Below are 23,402 nucleotides of genomic sequence, written 5' to 3'. Positions count from 1 at the left end.
TCCAGAGCTGGAACTCCCCGACCCCCAGGGTAGGGCAGGGAATAGATAAGTTGTGCGTGTGAGTACTTACATGAATGTGTGTGGGGAGCGTGGGGAGGAAGAAGGGAGAGGGAACATGACGTATATATGTGCATCAAAATCATTTTTGAAAAGCTCTCAAAGTGACTCTAGCATGCAGTGAGAGCTAAGAACCACCATTCTAGAGCAGGGGTTGGCAAACTCTTGCTGTAATTGGCCTAGCAGTGAATATTCTAGGCTTTGTGGGCTTTACCGTCTCTGTGGCAATTACTCAGCTCTGCCTTGTGGCATAAAAGCAGTCATAGACAACATGTAAATGAATTTGTATGACTACGTTCCATCAAAACTTAACTTAGAAAAAACCGGTGGTAGGCTGGACTTGACCCAAGGTCCACAGATTGCTAAGCCATGCTCTAAAGAGTAAATTTTTAAGAACTGGTAAATCCTATTACCCTCTATCAATTTTTGCTTTGATATCCAAATAGTTTCAAATGATCTATGGACTTCTCGAGGGTCACAAGACAAATGACATTTAATGGTCAGAAGCTGGCTCTTTATTTGCTAAAAGTAATCTCTTCTAACTCTGAGCCCTCTGAAGAAGCACATTTAGGGGCTCCAAGGCAGAAAAACAAAAGAGCAAGTAGGTCCTCTAGGTTAAACCATTATTCCAGGGAGATACTATTTACGTTAGCTTCATGTGACTAACAGAAAACCTCCAGGAGCCAGTGATGCTAAACGCCCTGTGGCACACGGATTTCCAGTGGCTGAGATTTAGCTGAGGAAGGGCTAGTCTTAGTTAAGCCCAGACAAAATCAGAAAAGGCAGGGGTCTTGGGTCATTATGGAACTGTTATTTCTCAGAGTCACCAAATCCAGCTTCCCTTTGAGAAAGAGGAGCCACGGATGGATGGGTGGACACTTATACTGGGACCAGGCATCTAGAACGTCTAATCTTGGATCCATGAAAACTGAAGGAAAGACAGTTTAAAAGTTCTGCTGTGCACAGTGATCACAATAAATGACTATCCAGAATTTGTTGCTGGGCATAGTTTACTGTTCTTTTCTCTGATCTTCTAGTGGCTAACAGATGATGGCCAGGTGGGAGAAAATTGGGAAAGTGGAAGAAAATGAAGTAGATCTGCTTGAACGAATGAAGGAAAGAAGAGCCATCAGAATTCATGAGCTTTGAGTAGAAAACAGTTCTGGTATAATTGTCAATAAAGTCAGAATACAGTTCTGCACCAGCGGCATGTTCTGTGATCTAACTAAACGAAGTCTCCATGTTGTTGGCAAGGGCCAAACATTCATTGTGCAACTTTTCCATGGAGGGCAAAATAGTTTGTTTTGTTTTTGAGGGAGTGGGAGCTGAGAGGAGGAGTTGGCTGGTTGTAAAAGGTGATAAAATGGCCCAAACCCCATACTGGCAGGCAAGGAGAGCCTGGGAGGTGGAAGGAGAATCCATCTGACACTAGCCAGGGTCACTGTCCCCAGAGGACAGGGCACAGCAGGTGGGCAGAGACCAGGGTTGAGAAAAATCAAAGATGAGGGTAAGATTATCTGAGGCAAGGCTCCTCCAACTGGATTTTAATAGAGGTTACTTATTAACTTCATTAAATAAAGGGAATGGGGCAAAATGGGCAAACCAGGGAAGCCAACGGTGGGGGGGGGTATCTAGCAGGAATCAAGCAGAGGAAATGGTCTCAGGTGCCGAATTTTCTCATTCAAGAGCAGTAAATTTTCCATTAATGTTAGGCTTCTGGAAGTGAATCAAGTGACAATAAAATAACCCATTAAAAATAAAAACAAAGTTCAGGAAAGGGTCTTGCTTTTTTCTAAGATTAACAGGTGACTGACCATCTATAAGAGGGTCTTCTCCCCTGAGACCTCCTCCTATTCCTGTTCCCCAGGACCAGGTTGCCAAATAAAGTACAAGACACCTAGTTAAATTAGAATTTCAGATCAACGAGAAATACTTTTTTAGTAGAAGTATGTCCCAAATACTACATGGGACATACTTATAGTAAGAAAAATCATTTGCCATTTATCTACCATTCAGATGTAACTAAGTATTCTGTATTTTCATTTTATTTGCTAAACAATTGCTAAATCTGGCAACTCTATCCTGGGGAAAGTCTTATATTTTTAAAAGTTTGTCAGCCCAACAGGTCCAGCGCCCTATGCTATATTCGCTCTCAAAAGCCCCAGCAGTTTGCTTTAGGTAGGGTTCCTACCAAAACAGATCCTGTTGGCACAGAGGTTGTGTTCGTAGGCTTTGGCTCTGACTAAAAAAAAATTAAAAATTCCCACGAAGCATCTTTGGCTCTCTAGCTCCCCATTCTCTGCAGTGCATCTCAATGCTGGACACAGAGGGCCTGAGGTGCCTTCAGCTGCTCCTGAAGCAGTGCCCTTCAGACCTCAGCTGGCCTTCAAGGGCATGAACAAGTTTGGAACCTTCTGCTGGTTCATTTTTAATTTTCGCCTCTGAGCATGGCACATGGCCAGGAAAGCACTCAGAGGAGCTTCCCTCAAATGCCCTTGCAAACCTTGCAAAATGACGACCCACTGTCCGTCAGATGACACTACAGGGAGGTGGGGCCAGCTAGACTGGCAGGATGCAACAGCTTGATCAGGACCACTGTGTAAAGGGAAGTTATGGTTTAGGGGCTGGGAGCTTCTCTAGGGGTGACAAGAAAGGGAAATGTGAAGGGAATATGCCTCTATGAACCTTCCTCTGCTGTGCTATCAAAGGCATCTTCCTTCCTGAACTTGAACTAACAAGGACTAAAAATGCTTGGAAGAGGGGAGAGGGAGTCATTTCCAGAAGAGACATTATGTAGAAGTTCAGGGGACCATTTATTAGGTCTAATTAAGTATTTACTTTTAAAAGCTCTGCCAGGGGAAGGAAGTTTGAAGCTTCACGCTCTGGAAGTGGATTTGGGGGCAAGGCCCCATTGGACCTGAACAACAGATACACCCTCACCTCTTAGCTGCATACCACAATGGCAATTAGGGGATTTTAATCCTCTCTGTTGGCTAGGTCTGAAGGTCGAGCTCCCGGCAAGGTCTCTATCTGTGCTCACCTTGGCTCTGTGACAGATGATTCCAAGCCCTAGTCTGCCTTTCCTATTTCAAAATGGCAGATTCCTAAAGTGCTGTGGAATAGTGTCATCCAAATGGTGCTATTTTAATGATGGCCAGAGTGGGGAGTACTGAATAACCATGACCCCACTAGGGTGGCGCCTACCTACCCTGCCATAACCTACCCTACTAGGGTAGCAGATCCTATTGCCACTGTGCTCTGCCAACCACGAAATACTTTGGGAGAGAGAAAGGAGTAGCTAAAGAAAAACACCCCGAAAATATGTTTGGTGATGGAAGGGAGTACAGAAGTGGAGATACTGGACAGGCAACATGCCTCCAAACTCAGAAACACAAAAAAATAAATACCCTTGAAGTACAGAATATGTTCAGTCTTTTACCTGAGTGATTCTACCATCCTGAGTCCCCCAGCCCATTCTGTTCAAGGGACCAGTGTTTTGAGGATTTTACTTCCCTTTGTTCAAAATGAAGGAAACACATTCTGCTAATAACCAAGCCTCTCTTATGAGTAGTGAGGCATATTGGAAGGTGACGGTAGTTTGCTCTGGTTCAGGTCTTCATGGGGCAATGAGTGATCGAACGGCTCTGGTTAGATCCATGCCATATCTCGCGTCCTAGAAAGTTAACGTCTCCCAAAGTGCCCAATATGTCTAAGAAATAATGAGGAAATTACTTGAGTGTCAGAAAAATATGATCTGAATTTTAACCTTATTCCCAGGCGGCGGGGGGGGGAGGATAAAAGAGCATATGGAAAAGCTATCTTTCCCACCTCCCAGCACAAAGCTAGATAGAAAACTAGGAAGTGTAGGCCAGGCTCTGGGGCTGGGAGTGGTATGGAACCTTAGGTTTGGGGGCACCCATATGTTTGGAGGAAAGAGTGCTGAGTTGAGGACAAGAAGTCCTGAACTCTGGAAGGGCTCTCATCCACTGGTGTGACTGTGCAGTCCACTCTCTGGGCCTTAGTTTTCTTTCTCTATAAGACGGTTCAGGCCATTTCTCCTCTCATTCTCACAGGATGACAGAATGCAATGATAGACTGGAAAGTACCTGGAGGAGAATAAACTAATATATACACCTGTATATATAAATAACATGGGTTTTCTTTTTTTTAAAAGTGAGACTCATGTTATAAATTATTTAAGCCTCTCTGCTGGACCCATCCTTCAGAAACAAACAAACAAACAGCTATGAGAATGAGACAGACAAGAAAATACTGTCAAGGCTCCAAGTGCTCATGATGCTTTATAACCGGGCTCTACATTTTGGTTGTCTACAAGCAGAGACTAAGTTTGGGAGAGACACAGGCTTAGGATCTGCATAGCAGAGAGATTATGCAGGACATCTTTATTAATTAATTATTTTTTTTGAATTTAAATAGCTTCAAAAAACTTCAAAAAATTTAATAGCTTAAAAAAAACTTTAGAAAGTTTAAAGAAGTGCAAAGAATTAAGTCTAGACATCCTCAAACCAGAGGAGAGGAACTAGATCAACTCTGAGAAAGAGGTGCTACCTATTCCCATGAGCGGTAAGGGTCCATGCTGCATGGAGATCAGAGATTGGAGCACAGAGAGCAAGGAGGCAGCCGTGACGATTTAAAGAGACACCGCTTCACATCTCCATCCCTTATTCTGTTACATTCGTCTCTCTCTCACGTCTCTGGTCTTAGCAACTAGGCGTCAGTGCTAATGGCCAATAGTCCAACCCTACAAATAAATGCTGCCTGATGCTACCTGATAAAAATGAGGGAAGAAAAGGCCAGTATGTGTCTCAGCACCGTTCACTCTGATATTATACCAAAGCACAGAGAAAGCTCCATGATTCAGAGAACAATCCAAGCAGAGGCCTATCCAGGAGGCACTCTTTCCCCAAACTCCAGGCATCATGGATTCAGAAACTGGAGGAAGGGTTCAGAAAGACGTGGAAAACGCCATGCTGGTTCATGCACATGGTCCCTCCCGGCTTCGATCTCTTAGGCTGGAATCACAGGAGGGCAGAGGCTAGCCACCCCCATTGTCCCTGACCGGCTTTGGATAAACGGGAATAGATCGGTCATCATCCGTGATTTTACCTGGAGTCTTCGCGAATCGCTTCTTCTGGCCTGTCAAAAAGCAAGTGCAGGTTTGGATGGCGGGGAACAAAGTTGACGAGGAGGCTGAACACTGCATGAAGAGAGGACCAAGCCAATGAGAGAGCAACGGCAGCAACAGAAAACCAAACAAACCCTGCAACAGACCTGATGGGGGATGAGTCGCTGGACGTGGATGAAGTGGGCATAGGGCTGGATGGCGCCGAGAACATGGGCCAAGATGGCGAGAGGGGTGAAGTTGGGCTTGGATTCGGGGGGCTGCAAGACACAACAACCAGAAAACTTGTCAGCACACAGGGAAACCACAATGGGAGCACGAGGTTCATGGGAGGCCAAATGATGGGGAGCTGGAGCAGACGAGGAGCACTGAAACCCAGGCTGTGTCGTCAGTGCCAAGTCACATTTCTCCAGGCCAGACCTCGGTGTTTTCCAAGTAGCGCCTGTTCCGCAATTCCTTGGAGTATTAAGGAGTCTCTTTGCCCTGCAGAACAGCTGCTTTCTAGGTCACAGGAGCTTCTTCGATGGTGTCCACTGTGTCCTTGCCCACTGGTGGAAGATGCCCTGGGCCCACGTACGTGAGCTCCCACTCGTAACCTAGCACCAGCCCACCTGGGGCAGGGCTAGCTTCTAAGAGGCCTTCAGCTTCCACTGCTGTGTGAGTGTTTTTAAAGTTGGGTCTCAGCAAAAATGACCATTTTTCTGGGCCACACAGGCCATTCAGCCAGAAAACAATTTCCTGTTTACATTTTTTTTTTAAAAAGATTTTATTTATTTATTCGACAGAGACAGACACAGCCAGTGAGAGAGGGAACACAAGCAGGGGGAGTGGGAGAGGAAGAAGCAGGCTCATAGTGGAAGAGCCTGATGTGGGGCTCGATCCCAGAATGCCGGGATCACGCCCTGAGCTGAAGGCAGGCGCTTAACCGCTGTGCCACCCAGGCGCCCCTCCTGTTTACATTTTTAACTAAATGGGCCGTGTGCCATTGGAAACTCAGAGAAGAACTGCATCAGAAATACGATAGCGGATGGAGGACGGGTCTGGACGCACACCTCTCAGGAGAGGGCATGCAATCACCCACAGCNTGTGCCATTGGAAACTCAGAGAAGAACTGCATCAGAAATACGATAGCGGATGGAGGACGGGTCTGGACGCACACCTCTCAGGAGAGGGCATGCAATCACCCACAGCACTGCGGTTCCTCTGAGCTTTGCTTTCCAGGCCTGCCCTTTGTCTTTTCATGGATTTTGGGCATTGTGATGCTCTAAGAAAAAGCCCCACAGGGAAGGCAATGAAAAAAAATGAGGAACTGAAACCTTAAATCTGTCATTTTGTTCTTTGATGGGTAGCTGATCAAAAGTTTGCAGAGGAAAGGTTAAAATTACTCACTAAAATACAGCTTGTGACTTTTAACTGGTCATGCTAGCCCTTTGATTTATTTCTACAAATTACACAAACATCTTAGCAACTCCATGAAATCACAATAAATCATAGATAGTGCAAAGACCAATGACTGAGAAAACAATGTGGAAATCACCCAGCCACAACACCACCTGCAGTCCTGAGCCTCAGCCGACTGCTGGAATGTTTGATCCAAGCACTTTATAGAGGTGAAAATGACAGCAATCCAATTCCAGTGCAACAGACTTTCTAAACATTGTGGGATTTACCAAGAACACATAAATGTTCTACTTAATGGGCCATTCTCAATTCAGAGATGAGACCTAATAATGGTCCTAATTATCTATGGTTGTAACATGCATTCTCATGGAAATATACAGTAAAAACCCATCACATGAGTTCACCAGAAATCCACGGACTAAATGAATAAGACACTTATTTAATGCTATTATGTGCCTTATATTTCTAGAACATAAATTCTACAACGGCAGGGATTTTTGTCCATTTTGTTTACTGATCTATCTCCAATGCCTAAAATAGTGCCTGTAAGTATTCAAGAAATAATTACTGAGTAAGTAAATGAATAAATCTCATTTAACTTACCCAACAAGCCAAGATGCACAATACGATTCTTATTTCACAGATGTGGAAACTTGGGGCCAATTTGAGGCTTGCCTGTAAGTGACAGGGCCAAGGTTCAGACCCCGATCCCCTGGTCCTAAGCCCTTGGCTCTGGCCATTACAGTGTCCTGCCTCTAGGGTAGCAGGACTGGCTCTGTTCCTTTATGCTGTGCCAAGCTTCTTTATAGACCAGCCATAGCACTAGAAGCCTTCTTAACCACTGATTTATGAGTTTCCTTTAGATGCCTGCCACATTTGCAAAGGAAAATGGGAATATAGCAACAGACAGACTCAATAAGACTCAACACATTGTAAATTCCCCCAATTTTGCCTCCAGTCTTCTCTCTGGTAGATTCACATAGCAGATGGAATTCATATAATACAAGAGATTAAATTCAAAGAGTATGGCTTTTTTCTCTTTTGCTCAAATAATCCAGCAAAGACAAGCTACTGAGCATACTGTTGATCAAACAAAATAAACAAATACAATTTAGCATTTACCAAGGCCCCTAACCTCAAGAATTCCCAAAGTATTTAACAGGATCGGACAGACCAAAAAACAACTATAACATAAGGCAGTAAGATTTGGCAGCTGAGGGATAAGTTACTCCCTTATTAGTTGAATACCTGCTCCCACTTGACTCTGTCTTGAGTCCTGGGAGAAAGTGCTGCTTCATTTTAACTATGCAGTCCTCACTTTCTTCTGTAGCTGCAGCTGGTAAGCAAGACCCTGCTTTTTCAGGCCTCTCCCCACAACCCTCCCCTCTTGATAATGACCTAGTAGGCAAGGCCTGGCCATGACTTCCAAACTGCAGCCCAGCCCAGGAACCCGAGCTCTGACCAGGGACAATTTGTAAGTTCAAGAGAGCAAGCAGCTCAGGCCAAGAGGCCTGAACTCATCTGTTCCTCTGGTCAGTGGTCAGCACAGGATAATTAAAAAGTCCTTAGGACTTTTTGTTTGTTTGTTTTCTTTTTTTCTTTTTAGTGGCTTTTATAAGTAGGAAACACCTCCAGCTTCCTATCTCATTTGTACAAGAATTATGCCTTTGGCTAAAGACATAGTTGGGGACATACCTCTATGAACACAATGTGGGTTCTGAATGTTTTTCACATCCTTGCATATCTAAGTGGCTCTTGGCCGGTAGTACATGGCTGAGATTATCTGGGGGTGCGGTTGGAATTTCAGGGTATTTGAAACCATTATAAGAACTTACTCTTCAATCTCCATGTCAATTATTGTAGTATTGACTGTCATTTTTAACAACTAATAGAATTTCATTTGTTTGCTTGTGTTTTATTCATAGCAGTGACATCTATTTGCTACAAAATGACCACAATTCAAAATTTATGACTACTATATTTTAGTGTAGCAATAAAATGCACACTCCACAGTACTCTGATTTTTTAAACTACTGATGGACTTACGCTTTTTATTCATTTGTGCTCAGAATCATGTCAATAAAACTCATGATCAACAATACTACAGCCAGAAAACAATTTCCTGTTTACATTTTTTTTTTAAGATTTTATTTATTTATTCGACAGAGACAGACACAGCCAGTGAGAGAGGGAACACAAGCAGGGGGAGTGGGAGAGGAAGAAGCAGGGCTCATAGTGGAAGAGCCTGATGTGGGGCTCGATCCCAGAACGCCGGGATCACGCCCTGAGCTGAAGGCAGGCGCTTAACCGCTGTGCCACCCAGGCGCCCCTCCTGTTTACATTTTTAACTAAATGGGCTGTGTGCCATTGGAGACTCAGAGAAGAACTGCATCGGAAATATGATAGCGGATGGAGGACGGGTCTGGACGCACACCTCTCAGGAGAGGGCATGCAATCACCCACAGCACTATGGATCAACAATACTACAGAACGTTTTTATTTAATGACGGATGTCTATAGCAAAAGAATGACAATAATATATAAATACTCCTCCAAGAAGCAAGGGTACATTTTATTTTAGTTGTGATACAACTCAGAGTACAAAAGTGTGGTAAATAAGATCACACGATGATGCTAATGGCCCAAGCCTGTATAATCTTTCATTCCTCTTCACTTCTAAAGTGTCTGGCTATAGCTTACTGAAAAATGACAATAGCAGACAAACAAAATCTCACCCTTAAAAAACATTAAAACAAAACACACAAACAATAAAAGGGTCAGTTTTGGTACTGGCTCTGAAGCTTCTATCATGATAATTCTCACTTTTCCTACTGAGGCCAAAGATAACAAATGACTAAAGTTAGGATAGGAGAAAATAATTTTGAACTACAATCTTAGCAGATGAACCCCTAAAGCCTCTCTACCATCCTCAGAGTCACGCTGTGAGTATCTGAGTGCCCCAGCACATTTTTCACTGCTGAGATTCTGCCAGTGCCCCACCACCCTCCCCTCCCCCTTTAAGGCCCAACTACAACAACAACAAGAGCTTAAACTTGAGCGGGGAATGAACATTTGCTGGTCTAGTTTGGATTCAACTGGAAGGCTTATATCAACTTTAGTTTGCTGGTCCACAGTGTCCTCAAAAGGAGTCATACGGTCCCAGTCAGTCCTGTTGACATTCACTGGGCAGTGAAGAAAGAATGGTTTAGGAAGATAAGGCTCAAAGGCCTGGCAGCATGTTGAGCTGTGGCCAACAGTTCAAGTACAGTGTGTGGCATTATCATCGGCTTGACACCTTTCTGTGGTGACTCACTTGAATGATGGAACGTCTGGTGTACCAGCCAGGGCATGCCTGCCTTACTATGGACAGGGCTGCCCCAGCAGGTTCCCAGTCTCATCATGGATGTGGCAGATGCGGGCTGGTCTCTACTCTATGGCTATTAAAACCTGAGCTGGAGCAAGATGAGCAGTAAGCTGACCATTAAGAAGAATGCGAATTTTTAAAGATTCTGATACTCAAATTATAGATGGCCTTGTAGAGAACTTGAAAAATACCAAAAACCAAGAAAAAGCAATACAGTCATAATTTATAACCGCTGATAATCACTGCTAATATCTTGGCATATCTCCTCATTTTGGGAGGAATAAAACTACACACATAGTAGTCTGGGGTTTTTTTTTTTTCCACTTAATAAAACATCTTCGAATGTCATTAAATAGCCTTTGCTATCATATTCTTAAAATGCTATGGGGTATTTTATCATATGGTATATACCCTGATTGATGCAACCTTTCTCTTATTGTGTATATTCAGATTATTATGCCCCTCTAGCTATTATAAATAGCGGTGCAACTCGCATCCTTGTTGAGGATCACCGAATGTATTCATTTCCTTAGCATAAATTCCTCGAAGTTAAATCAGTGGGTCAAAGGCTAGGAGTCTTTTTTAAGGGTATTGATACAGTCTAGCAAATAGCTGTGTAGAAAGGTTCTGCTGAACTGCATTCCTACCAACAATGCATGGGGGCTGTCCCTTCCCTCTCACTGTCACCCCAGGTGAAGGAAGCATCATTAAAAAAAATTAGACTTTTTTTTTTTTTTTTAAAGATTTTATTTATTTACTTGACAGAGATAGAGACAGCCAGCGAGAGAGGGAACACAGCAGGGGGAGTGGTAGAGGAAGAAGCAGGCTCACAGCACAGGAGCCTGATGTGGGGCTCGATCCCACAACGCCGGGATCACGCCCTGAGCCGAAGGCAGATGCTTAACCGCTGTGCCACCCAGGCGCCCCTAGATTTTTTTTTTTTTTAAGTTGAAAAAGGTTACCTTGGGCTCTACTCTTTTTTTTTTTTTTTGAAGATTTTATTGATTTATTTGACAGAGAGAGACAGCGTGAGAGAGAACACAAGCAGGGGGAGTGGGAGAGGGAGAAGCAGGCTTCCCACTGAGCAGGGAGCCTGATGCGGGGCCCAATCCCAAGGCCCTGGGATCGTGACCCAAGCGGAAGGCAGACACTTAATGACTGAGCCCCCAGGCGCCCCTCCTTGGGCTCTACTCTTTCCTAGCATTTCCAGTGATGTAAAAATGAATACAATTCCCTTCTCTTATTGTTTCCATCTGAAAGCAGTGTTTAATATTCCAAAGGGCATTCTGCCAAGAAGGTAGTATAGGGAAGGACTCAAGCAGATAGACAGAGAGACAGACAATGTCAACCTGGAGAGTTAGAGCCCTGGTCAAATGGTGTGGCTGATTCAAGAGAAAGTGGAAGTGGTGGACAGTCAGTCTATTCCGGGGCTCTTAAAAGACAGGACTAAACAGGAGGGAGGAGGTACCCAAGAGTGTCCANCCATCTGAAAGCAGTGTTTAATATTCCAAAGGGCATTCTGCCAAGAAGGTAGTATAGGGAAGGACTCAAGCAGATAGACAGAGAGACAGACAATGTCAACCTGGAGAGTTAGAGCCCTGGTCAAATGGTGTGGCTGATTCAAGAGAAAGTGGAAGTGGTGGACAGTCAGTCTATTCCGGGGCTCTTAAAAGACAGGACTAAACAGGAGGGAGGAGGTACCCAAGAGTGTCCAGACAGTCTTCTGCCAGGTGTGTACTATGGAGAAGTCAAAAAACTGCCATTTGCTCCTCTCTGCCAGGCACTGGACTGTGTTCTACAGCACAGGTTCCCAGTCGTGTGTGTTGGGCCTGGTGGGCAAGACCTGTGAGATCACTAGCCCAGGGCTGACCTTAATGCACCATTAGTTCTCTCTTCTCAATTAGGTACAGAATAGGAAGGTGTTATTAAATCCAACAGGGAATGCTTGTCTTTCCCCCCTCCTCCTTTCCTCCTATAATGAGAGGAGAAAATTCCACGAAAACCAATAAAATCCTTTTTAATCTAATCCCAAATTGGTGAATTCTTCTTCCTTAGAAGATATCCCTTTATGTCTTGATTTAAGGTGCCATAAAAAAAGAAGGGGTATCAAACCTCAGCCAAGGAAAGAGGGCCAAAAGGAATATTGATAAACTGGATAGTGGCGAATCAGAGCAAATGACACAAAAAATGATTTTAATTTGTTAAACAACTGACCACATATTCTTTACATGTGTCTGCTGAAGCTGTGACAACACAGAAATCCTAGATATGTCCCAACCTCATGAATTTTCAGCATGTGCTTAACAACCTAACAAGAGGAAAAACACACATGCCCCCAAGTTATTATCATTCTGTGTTCTTTTAACTTTTACCAGGATGCACAGTATTTAGATTCTTCCCCTCATCTAATATATTTTAACATGCATTTTTATCCTGACAATGGCAGAGTCCTGATTCTTAGTTTAATGAGACAAAATGGTGAAATCCCCTGAAGGCCTTAGAAATTATAGACAATCACTTTTAAAATAGTTTTTAAATAATTTGCTTTTAAAATAGTTCAACTTATCTACAGGGCCGTAGTTCCATTTTCTGGCTTTCTCAAACATTTCTGAAGCATAAGTTTTGAACAAATTTTAAACTCAAATGGAGTGTGGTGGGAATGGCAAATAATTCCGTGATTCAGAATGGGAGAATATATTTGCAAATGACGCTACAGATAAAAGACTGGTATCCAAGATCTACAAAGAACTTCTCAAACTCAATATATGAGAAACAAATAAACAAATCATAAAATGGGCAGAAGATATGAACAGACACTTTTCCAATGATGACATACAAATGGCTAACAGACACATGAAAAAATGTTCAAAATCATTAGCCATCAGGGAAATTCAAATCAAAACCACACTGAGATACCACCTTACGCCAGTTAGAATGGCAAAGATAGACAAGGCAAGAAACAACAATTGTTGGAGAGGATGTGGAGAAAGGGGATCCCTCCTACATTGTTGGTGGGAATGCAAGTTGGTACAGCCACTCTGGAAAACAGTGTGGAGGTCCCTTAAAAAGTTAAAAATTGAACTACCCTATGACCCAGCCATTGCACTACTGGGTGTTTACCCCAAAGATACAGACGTAGTAAAGAGAAGGGCCATATGCACCCCAATGTTCATAGCTGCATTGTCCACAATAGCCAAATCATGGAAGGAGCCGAGATGCCCTTCAACAGATGACTGGATTAAGAAGCTGTGGTCCATATATACAATGGAATATTACTCAGCTATCAGAAAGAACGAATTCTCAACATTTGCTGCAACATGGACGGCACTGGAGGAGATAATGCTAAGTGAAATAAGTCAAGCAGAGAAAGACAATTATCATATGATTTCTCTCATCTATGGAACATAAGGACTAGGATGATCGGTAGGGGAAGAAAGGGATAAAGAAGGGGGGGTAATCAGAAGGGGGAATGAAGCATGAGAGATTATGGACTATGAGAAACANTGGACTATGAGAAACAAACTGAGGGCTTCAGAGGGGAGGGGGGTGGGGGAATGGGATACACTGGTGATGGGTAGTAAGGAGGGCATGTATTGCATGGTGCACTGGGTGTTATACGCAACTAATGAATCATTGAACTTTACATCAGAAACCAGGGTGACTAACATAATATAATAAAAAAAAACATTAAAAAAATAATTCCGTGATTCAAACAAAATTCAAAATCTTAGAATAGGGCATCTGTCATCCTTAAGGTTCTCCAAGTCAATAATTTGAAACTTTTCTTGTATAATAACGCGGAAATGGGAGGCAGAAGGGAAAACTCTGGATTGGAAGTAAAGATGCCTGGACAACAGTTCCAGTTCAATTGCTCAATGCACAGGAAAAAAAACCTCAAGGGAAAGGACCAGTGAGGTTAAGAGGGCCAAATACCTTCCCTGTGCCACACACTGCACAATACTGAATGCACAGAGTATTCTTTTCTGTTAAACTTGAGGGTAGCCCCTCAGGCTTTTTCGATATCACACTCCAGGTACATGAGAATTGGTTCTCATGCATTTACTCTCTTTCAACCAAAAAAAATCTCACAATTTATGAAGTTATTTGTAAAGAAAGGCTGAAGCATTTTGGGTCACTACAGAGAATGCATATGGTCACACTTGCTGTTTCAAAAGATTTGAACAGTTGCTGAGAAATTGCCAAACTTTCTTACTATCTTAAATTGAGTGCAGTACAATTGTTATTCTCTCTATAATGAAGACATTGCAAAAGTGAATGCAGTCACTGTAATTTAAAAAGAGAAGGAAAGCAATAGTGCTGCCAGGTTCAATCTTCTACTGTCCTGAGGCATAACTTAAGGCCACCATTCTAATGCTAGGGATGTTTAAACATTATTCTTAAAATAAATCTACAAGGAGGAAACTATAACTACACCTCAGGGGATTGAGAACAGGGAACTGGGTGCACAGGCATGGATTTAACATTTACTTTTTAATTTTGTTTATACTGTTTTAAGTTTTTTTTTATCATGAGTCTATATTATTTTGTAATAGTGGAAAGCACTCTTCTATAAATGACACTAGGATAATTGGATATCTGTATGGTAAAAGTAACACTTCATCTGTCCTTCATATCATACCTAACATATGATTTCCAGGTAGATTACAGATCCAAATGCCAAAGGCAAACAATAAAGGTTTTAGAAGAGAATAACTCTGGGAACTTGAGGTTGGAACATATCCAAGAGAGCCTATAAAGCAGTAACCATAAGGAAAATACAGATATACTCAACTACATTAAAATTAAGAACTTGTATTTATCAAAAGACATCATTAAAAGAGAGTAAAAAGGCAGCCTACAACATATAAATAAACAAAGGGCTCATAACCAGACTACAAAGAACTCCTACTGATTAGTAAGAAACAGATAGAAAACCAAAGGGCAGATGAGCAAGCAACTTTTTTTTTTTTATATTATGTTAGTCACCATACAGCACATCCCCGGATTCCGATGCAAAGTTCGATGCTTCATTAGTTGCGCATAACCCAGTGCACCATGCAATACGTGCCCTCCTTACTACCCATCACCAGTCTATCCCATTCCCCCACACCCCTCCCCTCTGAAGTCTTCAGTTTGTTTCGATGAGCGAGCAACTTTAACAGGGACTTAAGAAGAGAAAATGTGGGATGCCTGGGTGGCTCAGTCGGTTAAGCACCTGTCTTTGGCTCAGGTCATGATCCCAGGGTCCTGGGATCAAGTCCCACATCACACTCCTTGCTCAGTGGGAAGCCTGCTTCTCCCTCTGCCTGCTGCTCCCCCTGCTTGTGCTCTCTCTCTCTGACAAATAAATAAAATCTTTAAAAAAAAGGGAGAGAGAAAATGCAAAAGAAAAAGTGCTAACCTTGCTGTAATACAGGAAATGTAGATTAAAACCATAATGAGGTAGTTCTGCACAAATACCAGAGTGCCTAAACAGCTAACATCAAAATGTTGAAAACACCAAGTGGTTACAAGATGTGGAATGTCAGAACACTACTACTTTGCTGGAGGAGGGATGGAAACTGCCACACCCACTTTGGACACTTTGGCTTCATCTGGTGAAGGTTAAGAGATCTTCCTCTACGACCCAGCAGCTCCATTCCCAGACATACACCCTCCAGCATGGCGTGTATGTGTGCCTCAGAAGGAATCCGTAAGAATGCAGCACAGCAAATTATTTGTAAAAGCAAAAACAAGAAACCCAGAAGTTCAGCAAAATAAGAATGGAGAACTAATTTTAGTATATTAATACAATAGTACACTCTACCATAACGAAAATAAATAAACTAATGACTAATTTTAACAAATCAATGAAGGACTCTGAAAACCACTGAACAAAGGAAGCCAGACATAATAAAACAAAATATTGTATTTTAGGGATGCTACAGTTGATCCTTATTATTTGCAGATTCTGTGTTTGTGAATTCATTTACTTGCTACAGTGTATTTGTAACCTCTGAATCAATACTCATGGTGCTTTCATGGTCATTTTTGTGGACACATGCAAAGCAATGAAACACCTGAGTCACTGTGAAGCACCTAATGTGCACAATGCCATCTGAGATGGAACAAAAGGGTTGCTCGGGCCTTCTTGCTTCGATTCTCCAGAGTTTCTAAGTACAAGAAGGCCGTGATGTGCCTTATGGAGAAAACCTGTGTTTAGTAAGATTTGTTCGGGCATGACTTACTATGCTGTTGGTTGTGAGTTCAACGGTAATGAATCAACAGATTGGTTGAAAAATGTGGTAAAATGAGGGGCTCACAGGAACTTAACTCTGTACTTCCCGTAGGAACAGTGGTTCAGGTTTGCTAATTCAGTATTTGTATTGACTTTACTGAACATAACTACTGGAAGTAACAACGATCTGTATTTAAAAGACAAAAATACAAATAAAAAGATGGAAGTGATTACTATAAACATCCGATTAGTGATTCCCTTAGTTGGGGGCAGAGGACTAAGAGAAGGAAGGAGAAAGCAAGAGATGCAGACACTTCTGGGGTCTTGGTAGGGTTGTACTTCTTAACCCAGGTGTGATTAGGTAGGTGTTTTCTAAATGATAATTTGTTAAACCATACATTCATATTCCATGCACTTTTCTATAATAAAAATATGTACAAATATATCTTTAAACATACCTATAAGACAGTAAGTATTATCAACATATTAATGGCACTCTGGATGATGACATTAAAAGTAATTTTTATTTTTTGTGCTTTGAAACTATTTTGCACATTTCCTATAGTTAATATGTTACGTTTAAAACCAAAAAATAAGTGTCACTAGTGAAAATCATCTCCCTAATCATTCAAATGGCAACTTTCATTCTCTGGAGGAGGGATGTTCAATAGAGGCAAAATGACAGTTCCATCTTTCTTGCACCAATCTGTGGTTTGGGTTGCATAATACAGTTGGCAGCTCTAACTGTTCACGCTGTTTCTCTTCTTTTTTCAGTCAAATACAGTCAACAAATATTTACTAAGCATCTTCCATATGCAAGAACTAATTTTTCCATGCTGCTCTCCTCACTGAGAAATGATGTTGGGTCCTCGAGAGACATTTTTATTTTGGTCAAGTTATTACAGTAAATCAATGGTGTCTTCCTTTCACCCGAGCATGGGGAAGTCAAATAGGACATCTCCAATGTCACATTTGAGTAAGCTGGACAACATGTTAACAACACGGGCTGAAAGTCATTGGCCATCTGGCATACTTTTCTATAAGGTCTGCCTGCAGGGAATATTTCCTGTTTGGACATGGGGGAGGAAAAGGACGGAGAAGGATTTACTAAGAATCTCAATGTCCACTGCTGAAAACAAAGGAGTATCTAAAATTAGCAGTGGTGGGGCCCAGGATACTTCAGCTTAAAAGTAACCCTGGGGAAAGGAGATTCCCTGAATAAGAAGGCTGAAATATTTCACTATGTTCAGAACTCTCAGCGATAGAAAAAGCACTTCTGCTAAGGATAAGATTCAGGACGATTAAGTTAAACTCCTGCAAGCCTACAAACCTTGGTCCGGATACCACGAAAGGCATGAGGCAGAGAGATAAGCAGAGATGAACTCTGGTGAAAAGGCCAACAGTCTCGACTCTCTTTTTCTCCTCCCAAGCAAAGAGCTGACTTCCCTCTAATTCTACTGTTTATTCAATAGTCTAAACATGTGGAAAATTATTTCTGATTTGATTTCAACCCACTCAAACATCTTCTCTACCCCATTTATTACCTTCTATGCCTGGCCTTGCTCCTCTGGTGTGACCATGGACAAAATCTGCATTTTCCCCTGGACCACACTCAGTTTCCACAAAGGCTGGCTCAGGCTGCACAATGAAGGAGTGCAATCTCACTAGGCTTCATGGTGATTTTTGCCCCTTGCTCATTTGGTTCTGAGTTGCTTATTGACTTGACTGGAAAAAACCTTAAGTGATTTTCCAGCAAAGTCACCCTTTCCAGTGGAAAAGAGAGTTTTAACATCTGTGCATAAAAACAAACTGAAGGAAAATGACTTCTATATTCTGTTCTAGTTCTTATACTCCAAAACCAAAAACCCACTGAGAAGTCAATGAAAATAGAAACAGCAAAACACCATTAATTATACTCCCACAAAGCTTAAAAATATATATATATATGTATTTTCAAATATGAGGCAGATACAAATTACTCTGGACAATCTTTGACAAATTTACAATGTAAACAAGATGTTCAACATAGATGCTTAACTCAAGACGACTGTTCTTGGTGATGCCCTCAAAATGCAAATCTGATCCTATCTTTTCTCTGCTTAGAAAGAACACTTCAGTGTTTCCCCTTTCCTCCGAGGATGAAGACCAAGGCCATCTCACCTAGACTACCCAAAGAATCTCTAGCCTGGTCTCTTGACCTTTTTACCGTTCCGATCCGTCCTACTGCATGTTTTAACTACATGAACCTCTTAAACACACAGCTCAAGTTTTGAACGAATAGCAATTTCCTTCTCATAAACTTCCGACTACCTATTACACAAAGAATAAATTCTTTACTCTGGGAGAGTGAAAGATGTGGTTACAGTTTATTCCCGCCCACCAGTTTTCCCACTCCCCTTCTGCTCCACCGCAAGTGATATAGGTGGAGCCAGTGTTCCGCTGATTTCATTACAGGGGCAGGCACATGATCCAGGCTGGGTAGTCTGAAGGTCCCTTTCCTCTGGCCACAGTGGCTGGGTCAAGGATGGACATGCAACTGACCATAGTTCCTCCTTGTGTTCTAACTCACGAATGCTCTTCTGGAAGCAAAAGCTATTGGCTTAGTGTGACCAGAGATCTTTTTTCCCCCAATACATAGCAAACATCTGTCTGCAAATGAAGTTAAAAAAAAAAAAAAGACAGAAAAAGAGCCAAGTAAAATAATAATTTGGGTTCCTGGGTCCAATTGTGCTCGAGGTTAGATCCACCCTGAGATTTCCCAAAATTGTAAGTTTATAACTTGTACTTTTTCCTTAGATTAGTTGGGTTTCTGTCATTTGAAGGTCTTTCACAGTACAGCCCCAATGCTCTTCTTAATCCACCTTACTTGCTTTCCTGCCCTTGGGGATTTCCAGTTCAGCAAGTTTTTTCTTAAAGGGCCACACAGTAAATATTGTAGTCTCCCTGGACCAAGAGGCAAAACTGAGGTTATTAGGTAGTTACTTATATAACCATGTAAAATATAACAGTTGTATAGTGACTAACATAATAAAAATTATTATAAAATTAAAAAAATATAACAGTTGAACAATGTAAAAACCATTCTTATCTCATGAGCCACAAAACAAAAACAAAACAAAATAAAAAACAACAGGCAGCTGGCTGGATGTGGCCTATGGGCCTTAGTTTTCCAACCTGAGTTCTAGCCAAACGGGTTTATTTGTGCCACAGGGGTGCTTTCAGCTTTCCATCACCATGTTCTTTGCTGGTGCTATTTCCACCTGGAAAGTCTCTTCCCTTGCCCCTAATCAATGCCCATCCACCAGTCAAAGTCCATTTTCAATGTGAACTCCGACATGAGACTTCTCTAGTTATCACAGTAAGTTCTGTACTTCTCTTCTGAATCTTCAAGAACTAGCCTTTCCCTTCTGGTCTTGACTCTACCTCACACTGTAGTTATGGTGCTCCTCTTACACCTCTCATACACTATGAATGCTTCCTAAGTTTCTCTGAAATTGACAATACGTAAGGGTTTCATTAAAAAAAAAAAAGACTCCACAGGATCGAAGTCATTAGGGAAAGGAAAGGAAACAGGGTTCTACCAGAAGCCAAGTGTAAGGCCTTGGTAGTCAGGGCAGCCAGACATTCCTGAGACAGAATGATTTGGTATCATAAAATGTAAGTCGCTCTCAGTCCAGTGTCATCATGACAGCTCTGCATACAGCTCCTTGTTCGCTCGCCTCAGATGGCTGCGCCTGACAAGTATGACAGAAGGGGCGTTTCAATCCTTCTGTTTCTGGCGGGGAGGGAGACAGGCACACTGGTCTGTGCTCTGATGGACTCCTGTGTTTCTGTATTCAATTTCGGTCACTCGTTGGCAGCGTTCTTCCTCCTGATTACTGGGTAGTGCTGCCCAACCCCCCACATTTGCCCCAGCCTCCTACCTTTGTCGGTATCTGTGTATCATTTGTATGTTTAATATATGATATTTTAATATTTTTCTTTAAATTGATCCCTGTAATAAAGCAGAAACATCTGCTTATTCCCTTCTCAATGATAAACCTCATTATTATTAAAATGAAGAAAAAGGGTCATCCAGGCACCATTTAAAACGTTCAGGTACCTCTGTGCCGTAAGGCTCAATTTTGGAAATTTCTGTTCTTGGCTATCTCTTTTATTTCCTCTTGTAAAAGTACAGCATTTATTTTTTCTGAGACCTATTTAGTTATTCTAAAGAGCAAAAGTCATTAATAAAAAGCTTTTATGTCCATTCCAGGCAAGGATTTGATGGTTATTTAACATTTTTGCCCCTTAATTTTGGTATCATTGTCAATACTGTCATCATCATCATCTCAACACTTACTCATTTTGTTGACTATTCTTGGGAGAAGAGGGTATTAAAAAACAACTTTATTGAGGTGTAATTTACATACTATGAAGTTCACCCATTTGAAGCATATACCACTGATAGAGCTGTGTAGTCATCACCCATAATCCAGTTTTATGATGTTTCTATCAGCCCCCAAAGTGCTCTCTGGCCACTTGCAGTGAAGCCCTGCTCACATTACCAGCCATAGGCAACCATTAATCTACTTTCTATCTCTAGAGATTTGCCTTTTCTGGACATTTCACAAAAATGGAATCATGCAATGTGTCATCTTTCGTGTTTGGCTTATTTCTCTGTTTTCACATGTTTATAGCGGGTCAAGAACTTTCAAAGGGAAGGTGAAAATGATGATGATGATAAATGGTGAGTTCTAACTTATATTAAATACTTACTATGTATCAGTCATTCTGCCAATCTTTTCAGAGGCATCATCTTAACTTTTCCAAATAACCTCAGGGATAGATACTATTATTCTCATTTTTCAGGTGAGAAAACAGAAGATCATAAAGTTTAAGCATCTTTGCTGCCTAAGGCCAAGTGGTTAGTGGATGATGAGGAGCTGGGATTTGAAACTGGCCCTAACTTAGCCACTAAACCATCTGCTCTCTCTTAAAAACAAACAAACAAACGAAAACCCCAAAACTCTTAAAATCAAACAAACTGAGATTTTTCATTTAAAAATATGAGTTTGCAACTCACAGGAGAAGGCAATGTATAGTTTAAAGTGCAGGAAAAAATCCTGTGAGGGCACCTAGAAGGCAAGGTTCACTATGGTGAAACTTCTTAGCACATCCAGCCTCTGTGGGGCACAGAATCTCCCTTGTGCATGCCAGACACACTGCACCTGCTGCTCAGGTAAGCTGAAGGTGCCTTGCTCCTCACAGCACTGTTCATCAGATGTGCTCTTGGCCTCAATCTACTAAGCCTTTTCGCTTTATTTAGAAAGCATGTGTTGGAAGACATGAAAAATAATATATTTAAGGCTGTTTATGAGCAAGTTTCCTCAAAAAGCCTCAGAAGCTGGTCCATTTGTGCCATCTGTTATAAGAGAAACTAGAAACCACCTGTCTGTCTGCTTGAGCTCTGCTCTTATCAAGGAAGTTGTAATTACCTCTTTGGTGAAGGATTTGAATCATTACAGTAAATCCCTTATTCAGCACATATTGTATTAGGAAGGCATTCTGACCCTAAAAACTAGGGCTTTTCTCCTTTCGTCCTGCAAAGATGCAATAAAACCTCAGCTATTTGGAGCCTAGCAAGTGAACCATGCCTTAGCCTTCCCCGTTACTCAACAATAAATACTGAACAAATATTGACTGTGTACCAACTACATGGCAGGTGCTGTTGTACGCACGGGGAACACGGCAGAAAACAAGCGGAGTGAGGCTTCTATTCTTAAACACGGCATCCTGCAAGGTAGGGCCTGAGAGCACAGGCTGTGTAGGGAAAAAATATCGAAGCTTCTATTTGCATTTTTTATCCGATCCTTGTAAGATATGTATTTTATATGTATATATAGATATAGATATCTTCTGGTATATGTAATATAATAATTAGTAAGATAGGTATTTAATTAATAAATAAGTAAAGAAAAATAACCAATACATATTGGAGATACATGCCCCCAGTATTTTTTCTGAGTCTATTTTGATCGTTTTAGTGATGAAAATGGTTCCTGGGAAACAGTGTTACCTGTGTGTGTAATAATAAACAAGTAAACAACCAAATAAGACATTGTAGGTGGTATGAAGAGCTATGAAGAAAACAAAAATCAGAGCAGGGTAAAAGTGAGCTCCCAAGCAGGAGAGCGTGGGTGGGGGTGATTCAGATTCTGCGTGGACAGGCCACTGCTCTCAGGACTCACATCTGAGCAGAGGCCTCCCTCCGCAAAGCAGAGCATTCAGGGCTCATTCTCCTCAACACCGGGGCTTCTTATTTTAACCAGCTGGGATTAAACCAAGCCCCATTTCTTCCTAAGCGCCCTGACAGTCTCTCTGCCTGATTGTAAGGCTTTTCCCAGAACGCTACCTGAACTTAATGGAAAGGGTCCTATTTTTAAAGAGAGGACTACCAAAAGAAGATCAGTAATAAATGTTGGCTGGGGCTGTAGCAGTTCCCAGTAGTGGCTGGTAACAGCAAAACATACTTTTCCTGCAAGAAATTGTTTCCTGGTACAGCTAGAAAGTCATTCTGTTTGGGGAAACAAAGGTTCCCCTTTTCAACGAAGTCTCTACATGCCCTAAAAAGAGTATGTGGCTTGTTCCTTTTTGGAAGAAAGGAATTATATAACTCCCAAACAAACCAACAGCCTGAACACCTCCCTTCCTCTGTGCGTATTGCCACGTCTCTGGGTTGCTACAGGACAAGCGCATGATGAGATACTCCAGTTATTGTATTTCCTTTGCTCAGGTCCTTCTGACTTTCGCCATCTGAGGTGTAACATTTCTGGAGATGTAACCACATTTTGTCAGTATATTTATGTTAATTCACTTACAAAGTTATGTGTGCTAATAGTATTACAAGCCCATTCAGTTTCCTTTGGAAATGACCAGTCTATGCTTTCGTAATAAGGCGTTTTATTTTTTTAAGATTTTATTTATTTCAGAGACAGAGACGGGGGGGGGCGCAGGAGGGAGGGGCAGGGAGAGGGAGAAGCAGACTCCCCTGCTGAGCAGAGAGCCAGACACGGGGCTCAATCCCAGGACCCTGAGATCATAATCTGAGCCGAAGGCAGATGCTTAACTGACTGAGCCACCAAGGTGCACTCTATGCTTTCAAATACACCCATCTGAAATGTGATGGCAAGCTTTCCATGATGCCCACGCCTATCCCTGTCAGTTCTTCCTTCCTATCC

The 23,402-nt window shown here is 41.9% G+C and overlaps 1 protein-coding gene across 27 annotated transcripts in view; it reads right to left on the bottom strand.

Annotated features, from left to right (window-relative positions):
* The window catches only part of ARHGAP26 (Rho GTPase activating protein 26), a 463,548-nt gene that overhangs the window by 22,236 nt on the left and 417,910 nt on the right, over positions 1–23,402 (bottom strand). For 14 of the 27 annotated variants that reach the window (XR_004624052.1, XR_004624053.1, XR_004624054.1 and 11 more), the window contains exon 21: positions 5,185–5,460. The exons of 3 other annotated variants lie outside the window; for them this stretch is intronic. Coding sequence is in view for 13 of the 24 variants with exons in the window: in XM_019795170.2 (XP_019650729.1) it covers positions 5,185–5,460 (276 nt within the window). In the remaining 11 variants the exon portion in view is untranslated. The remainder of the gene's footprint in view (positions 1–5,184; positions 5,461–23,402) is intronic. 10 more of the 27 variants (XR_004624059.1, XM_034656197.1, XM_019795195.2 and 7 more) reach the window with 2 other exon arrangements.

The sequence above is a fragment of the Ailuropoda melanoleuca genome, chromosome 3 (assembly GCF_002007445.2).
Source record: "Ailuropoda melanoleuca isolate Jingjing chromosome 3, ASM200744v2, whole genome shotgun sequence".
Lineage (NCBI taxonomy): Eukaryota > Metazoa > Chordata > Mammalia > Carnivora > Ursidae > Ailuropoda > Ailuropoda melanoleuca.
Note: the sequence above shows the minus strand (reverse complement) of the source record. Positions and strands in the feature narration are given on the sequence as shown.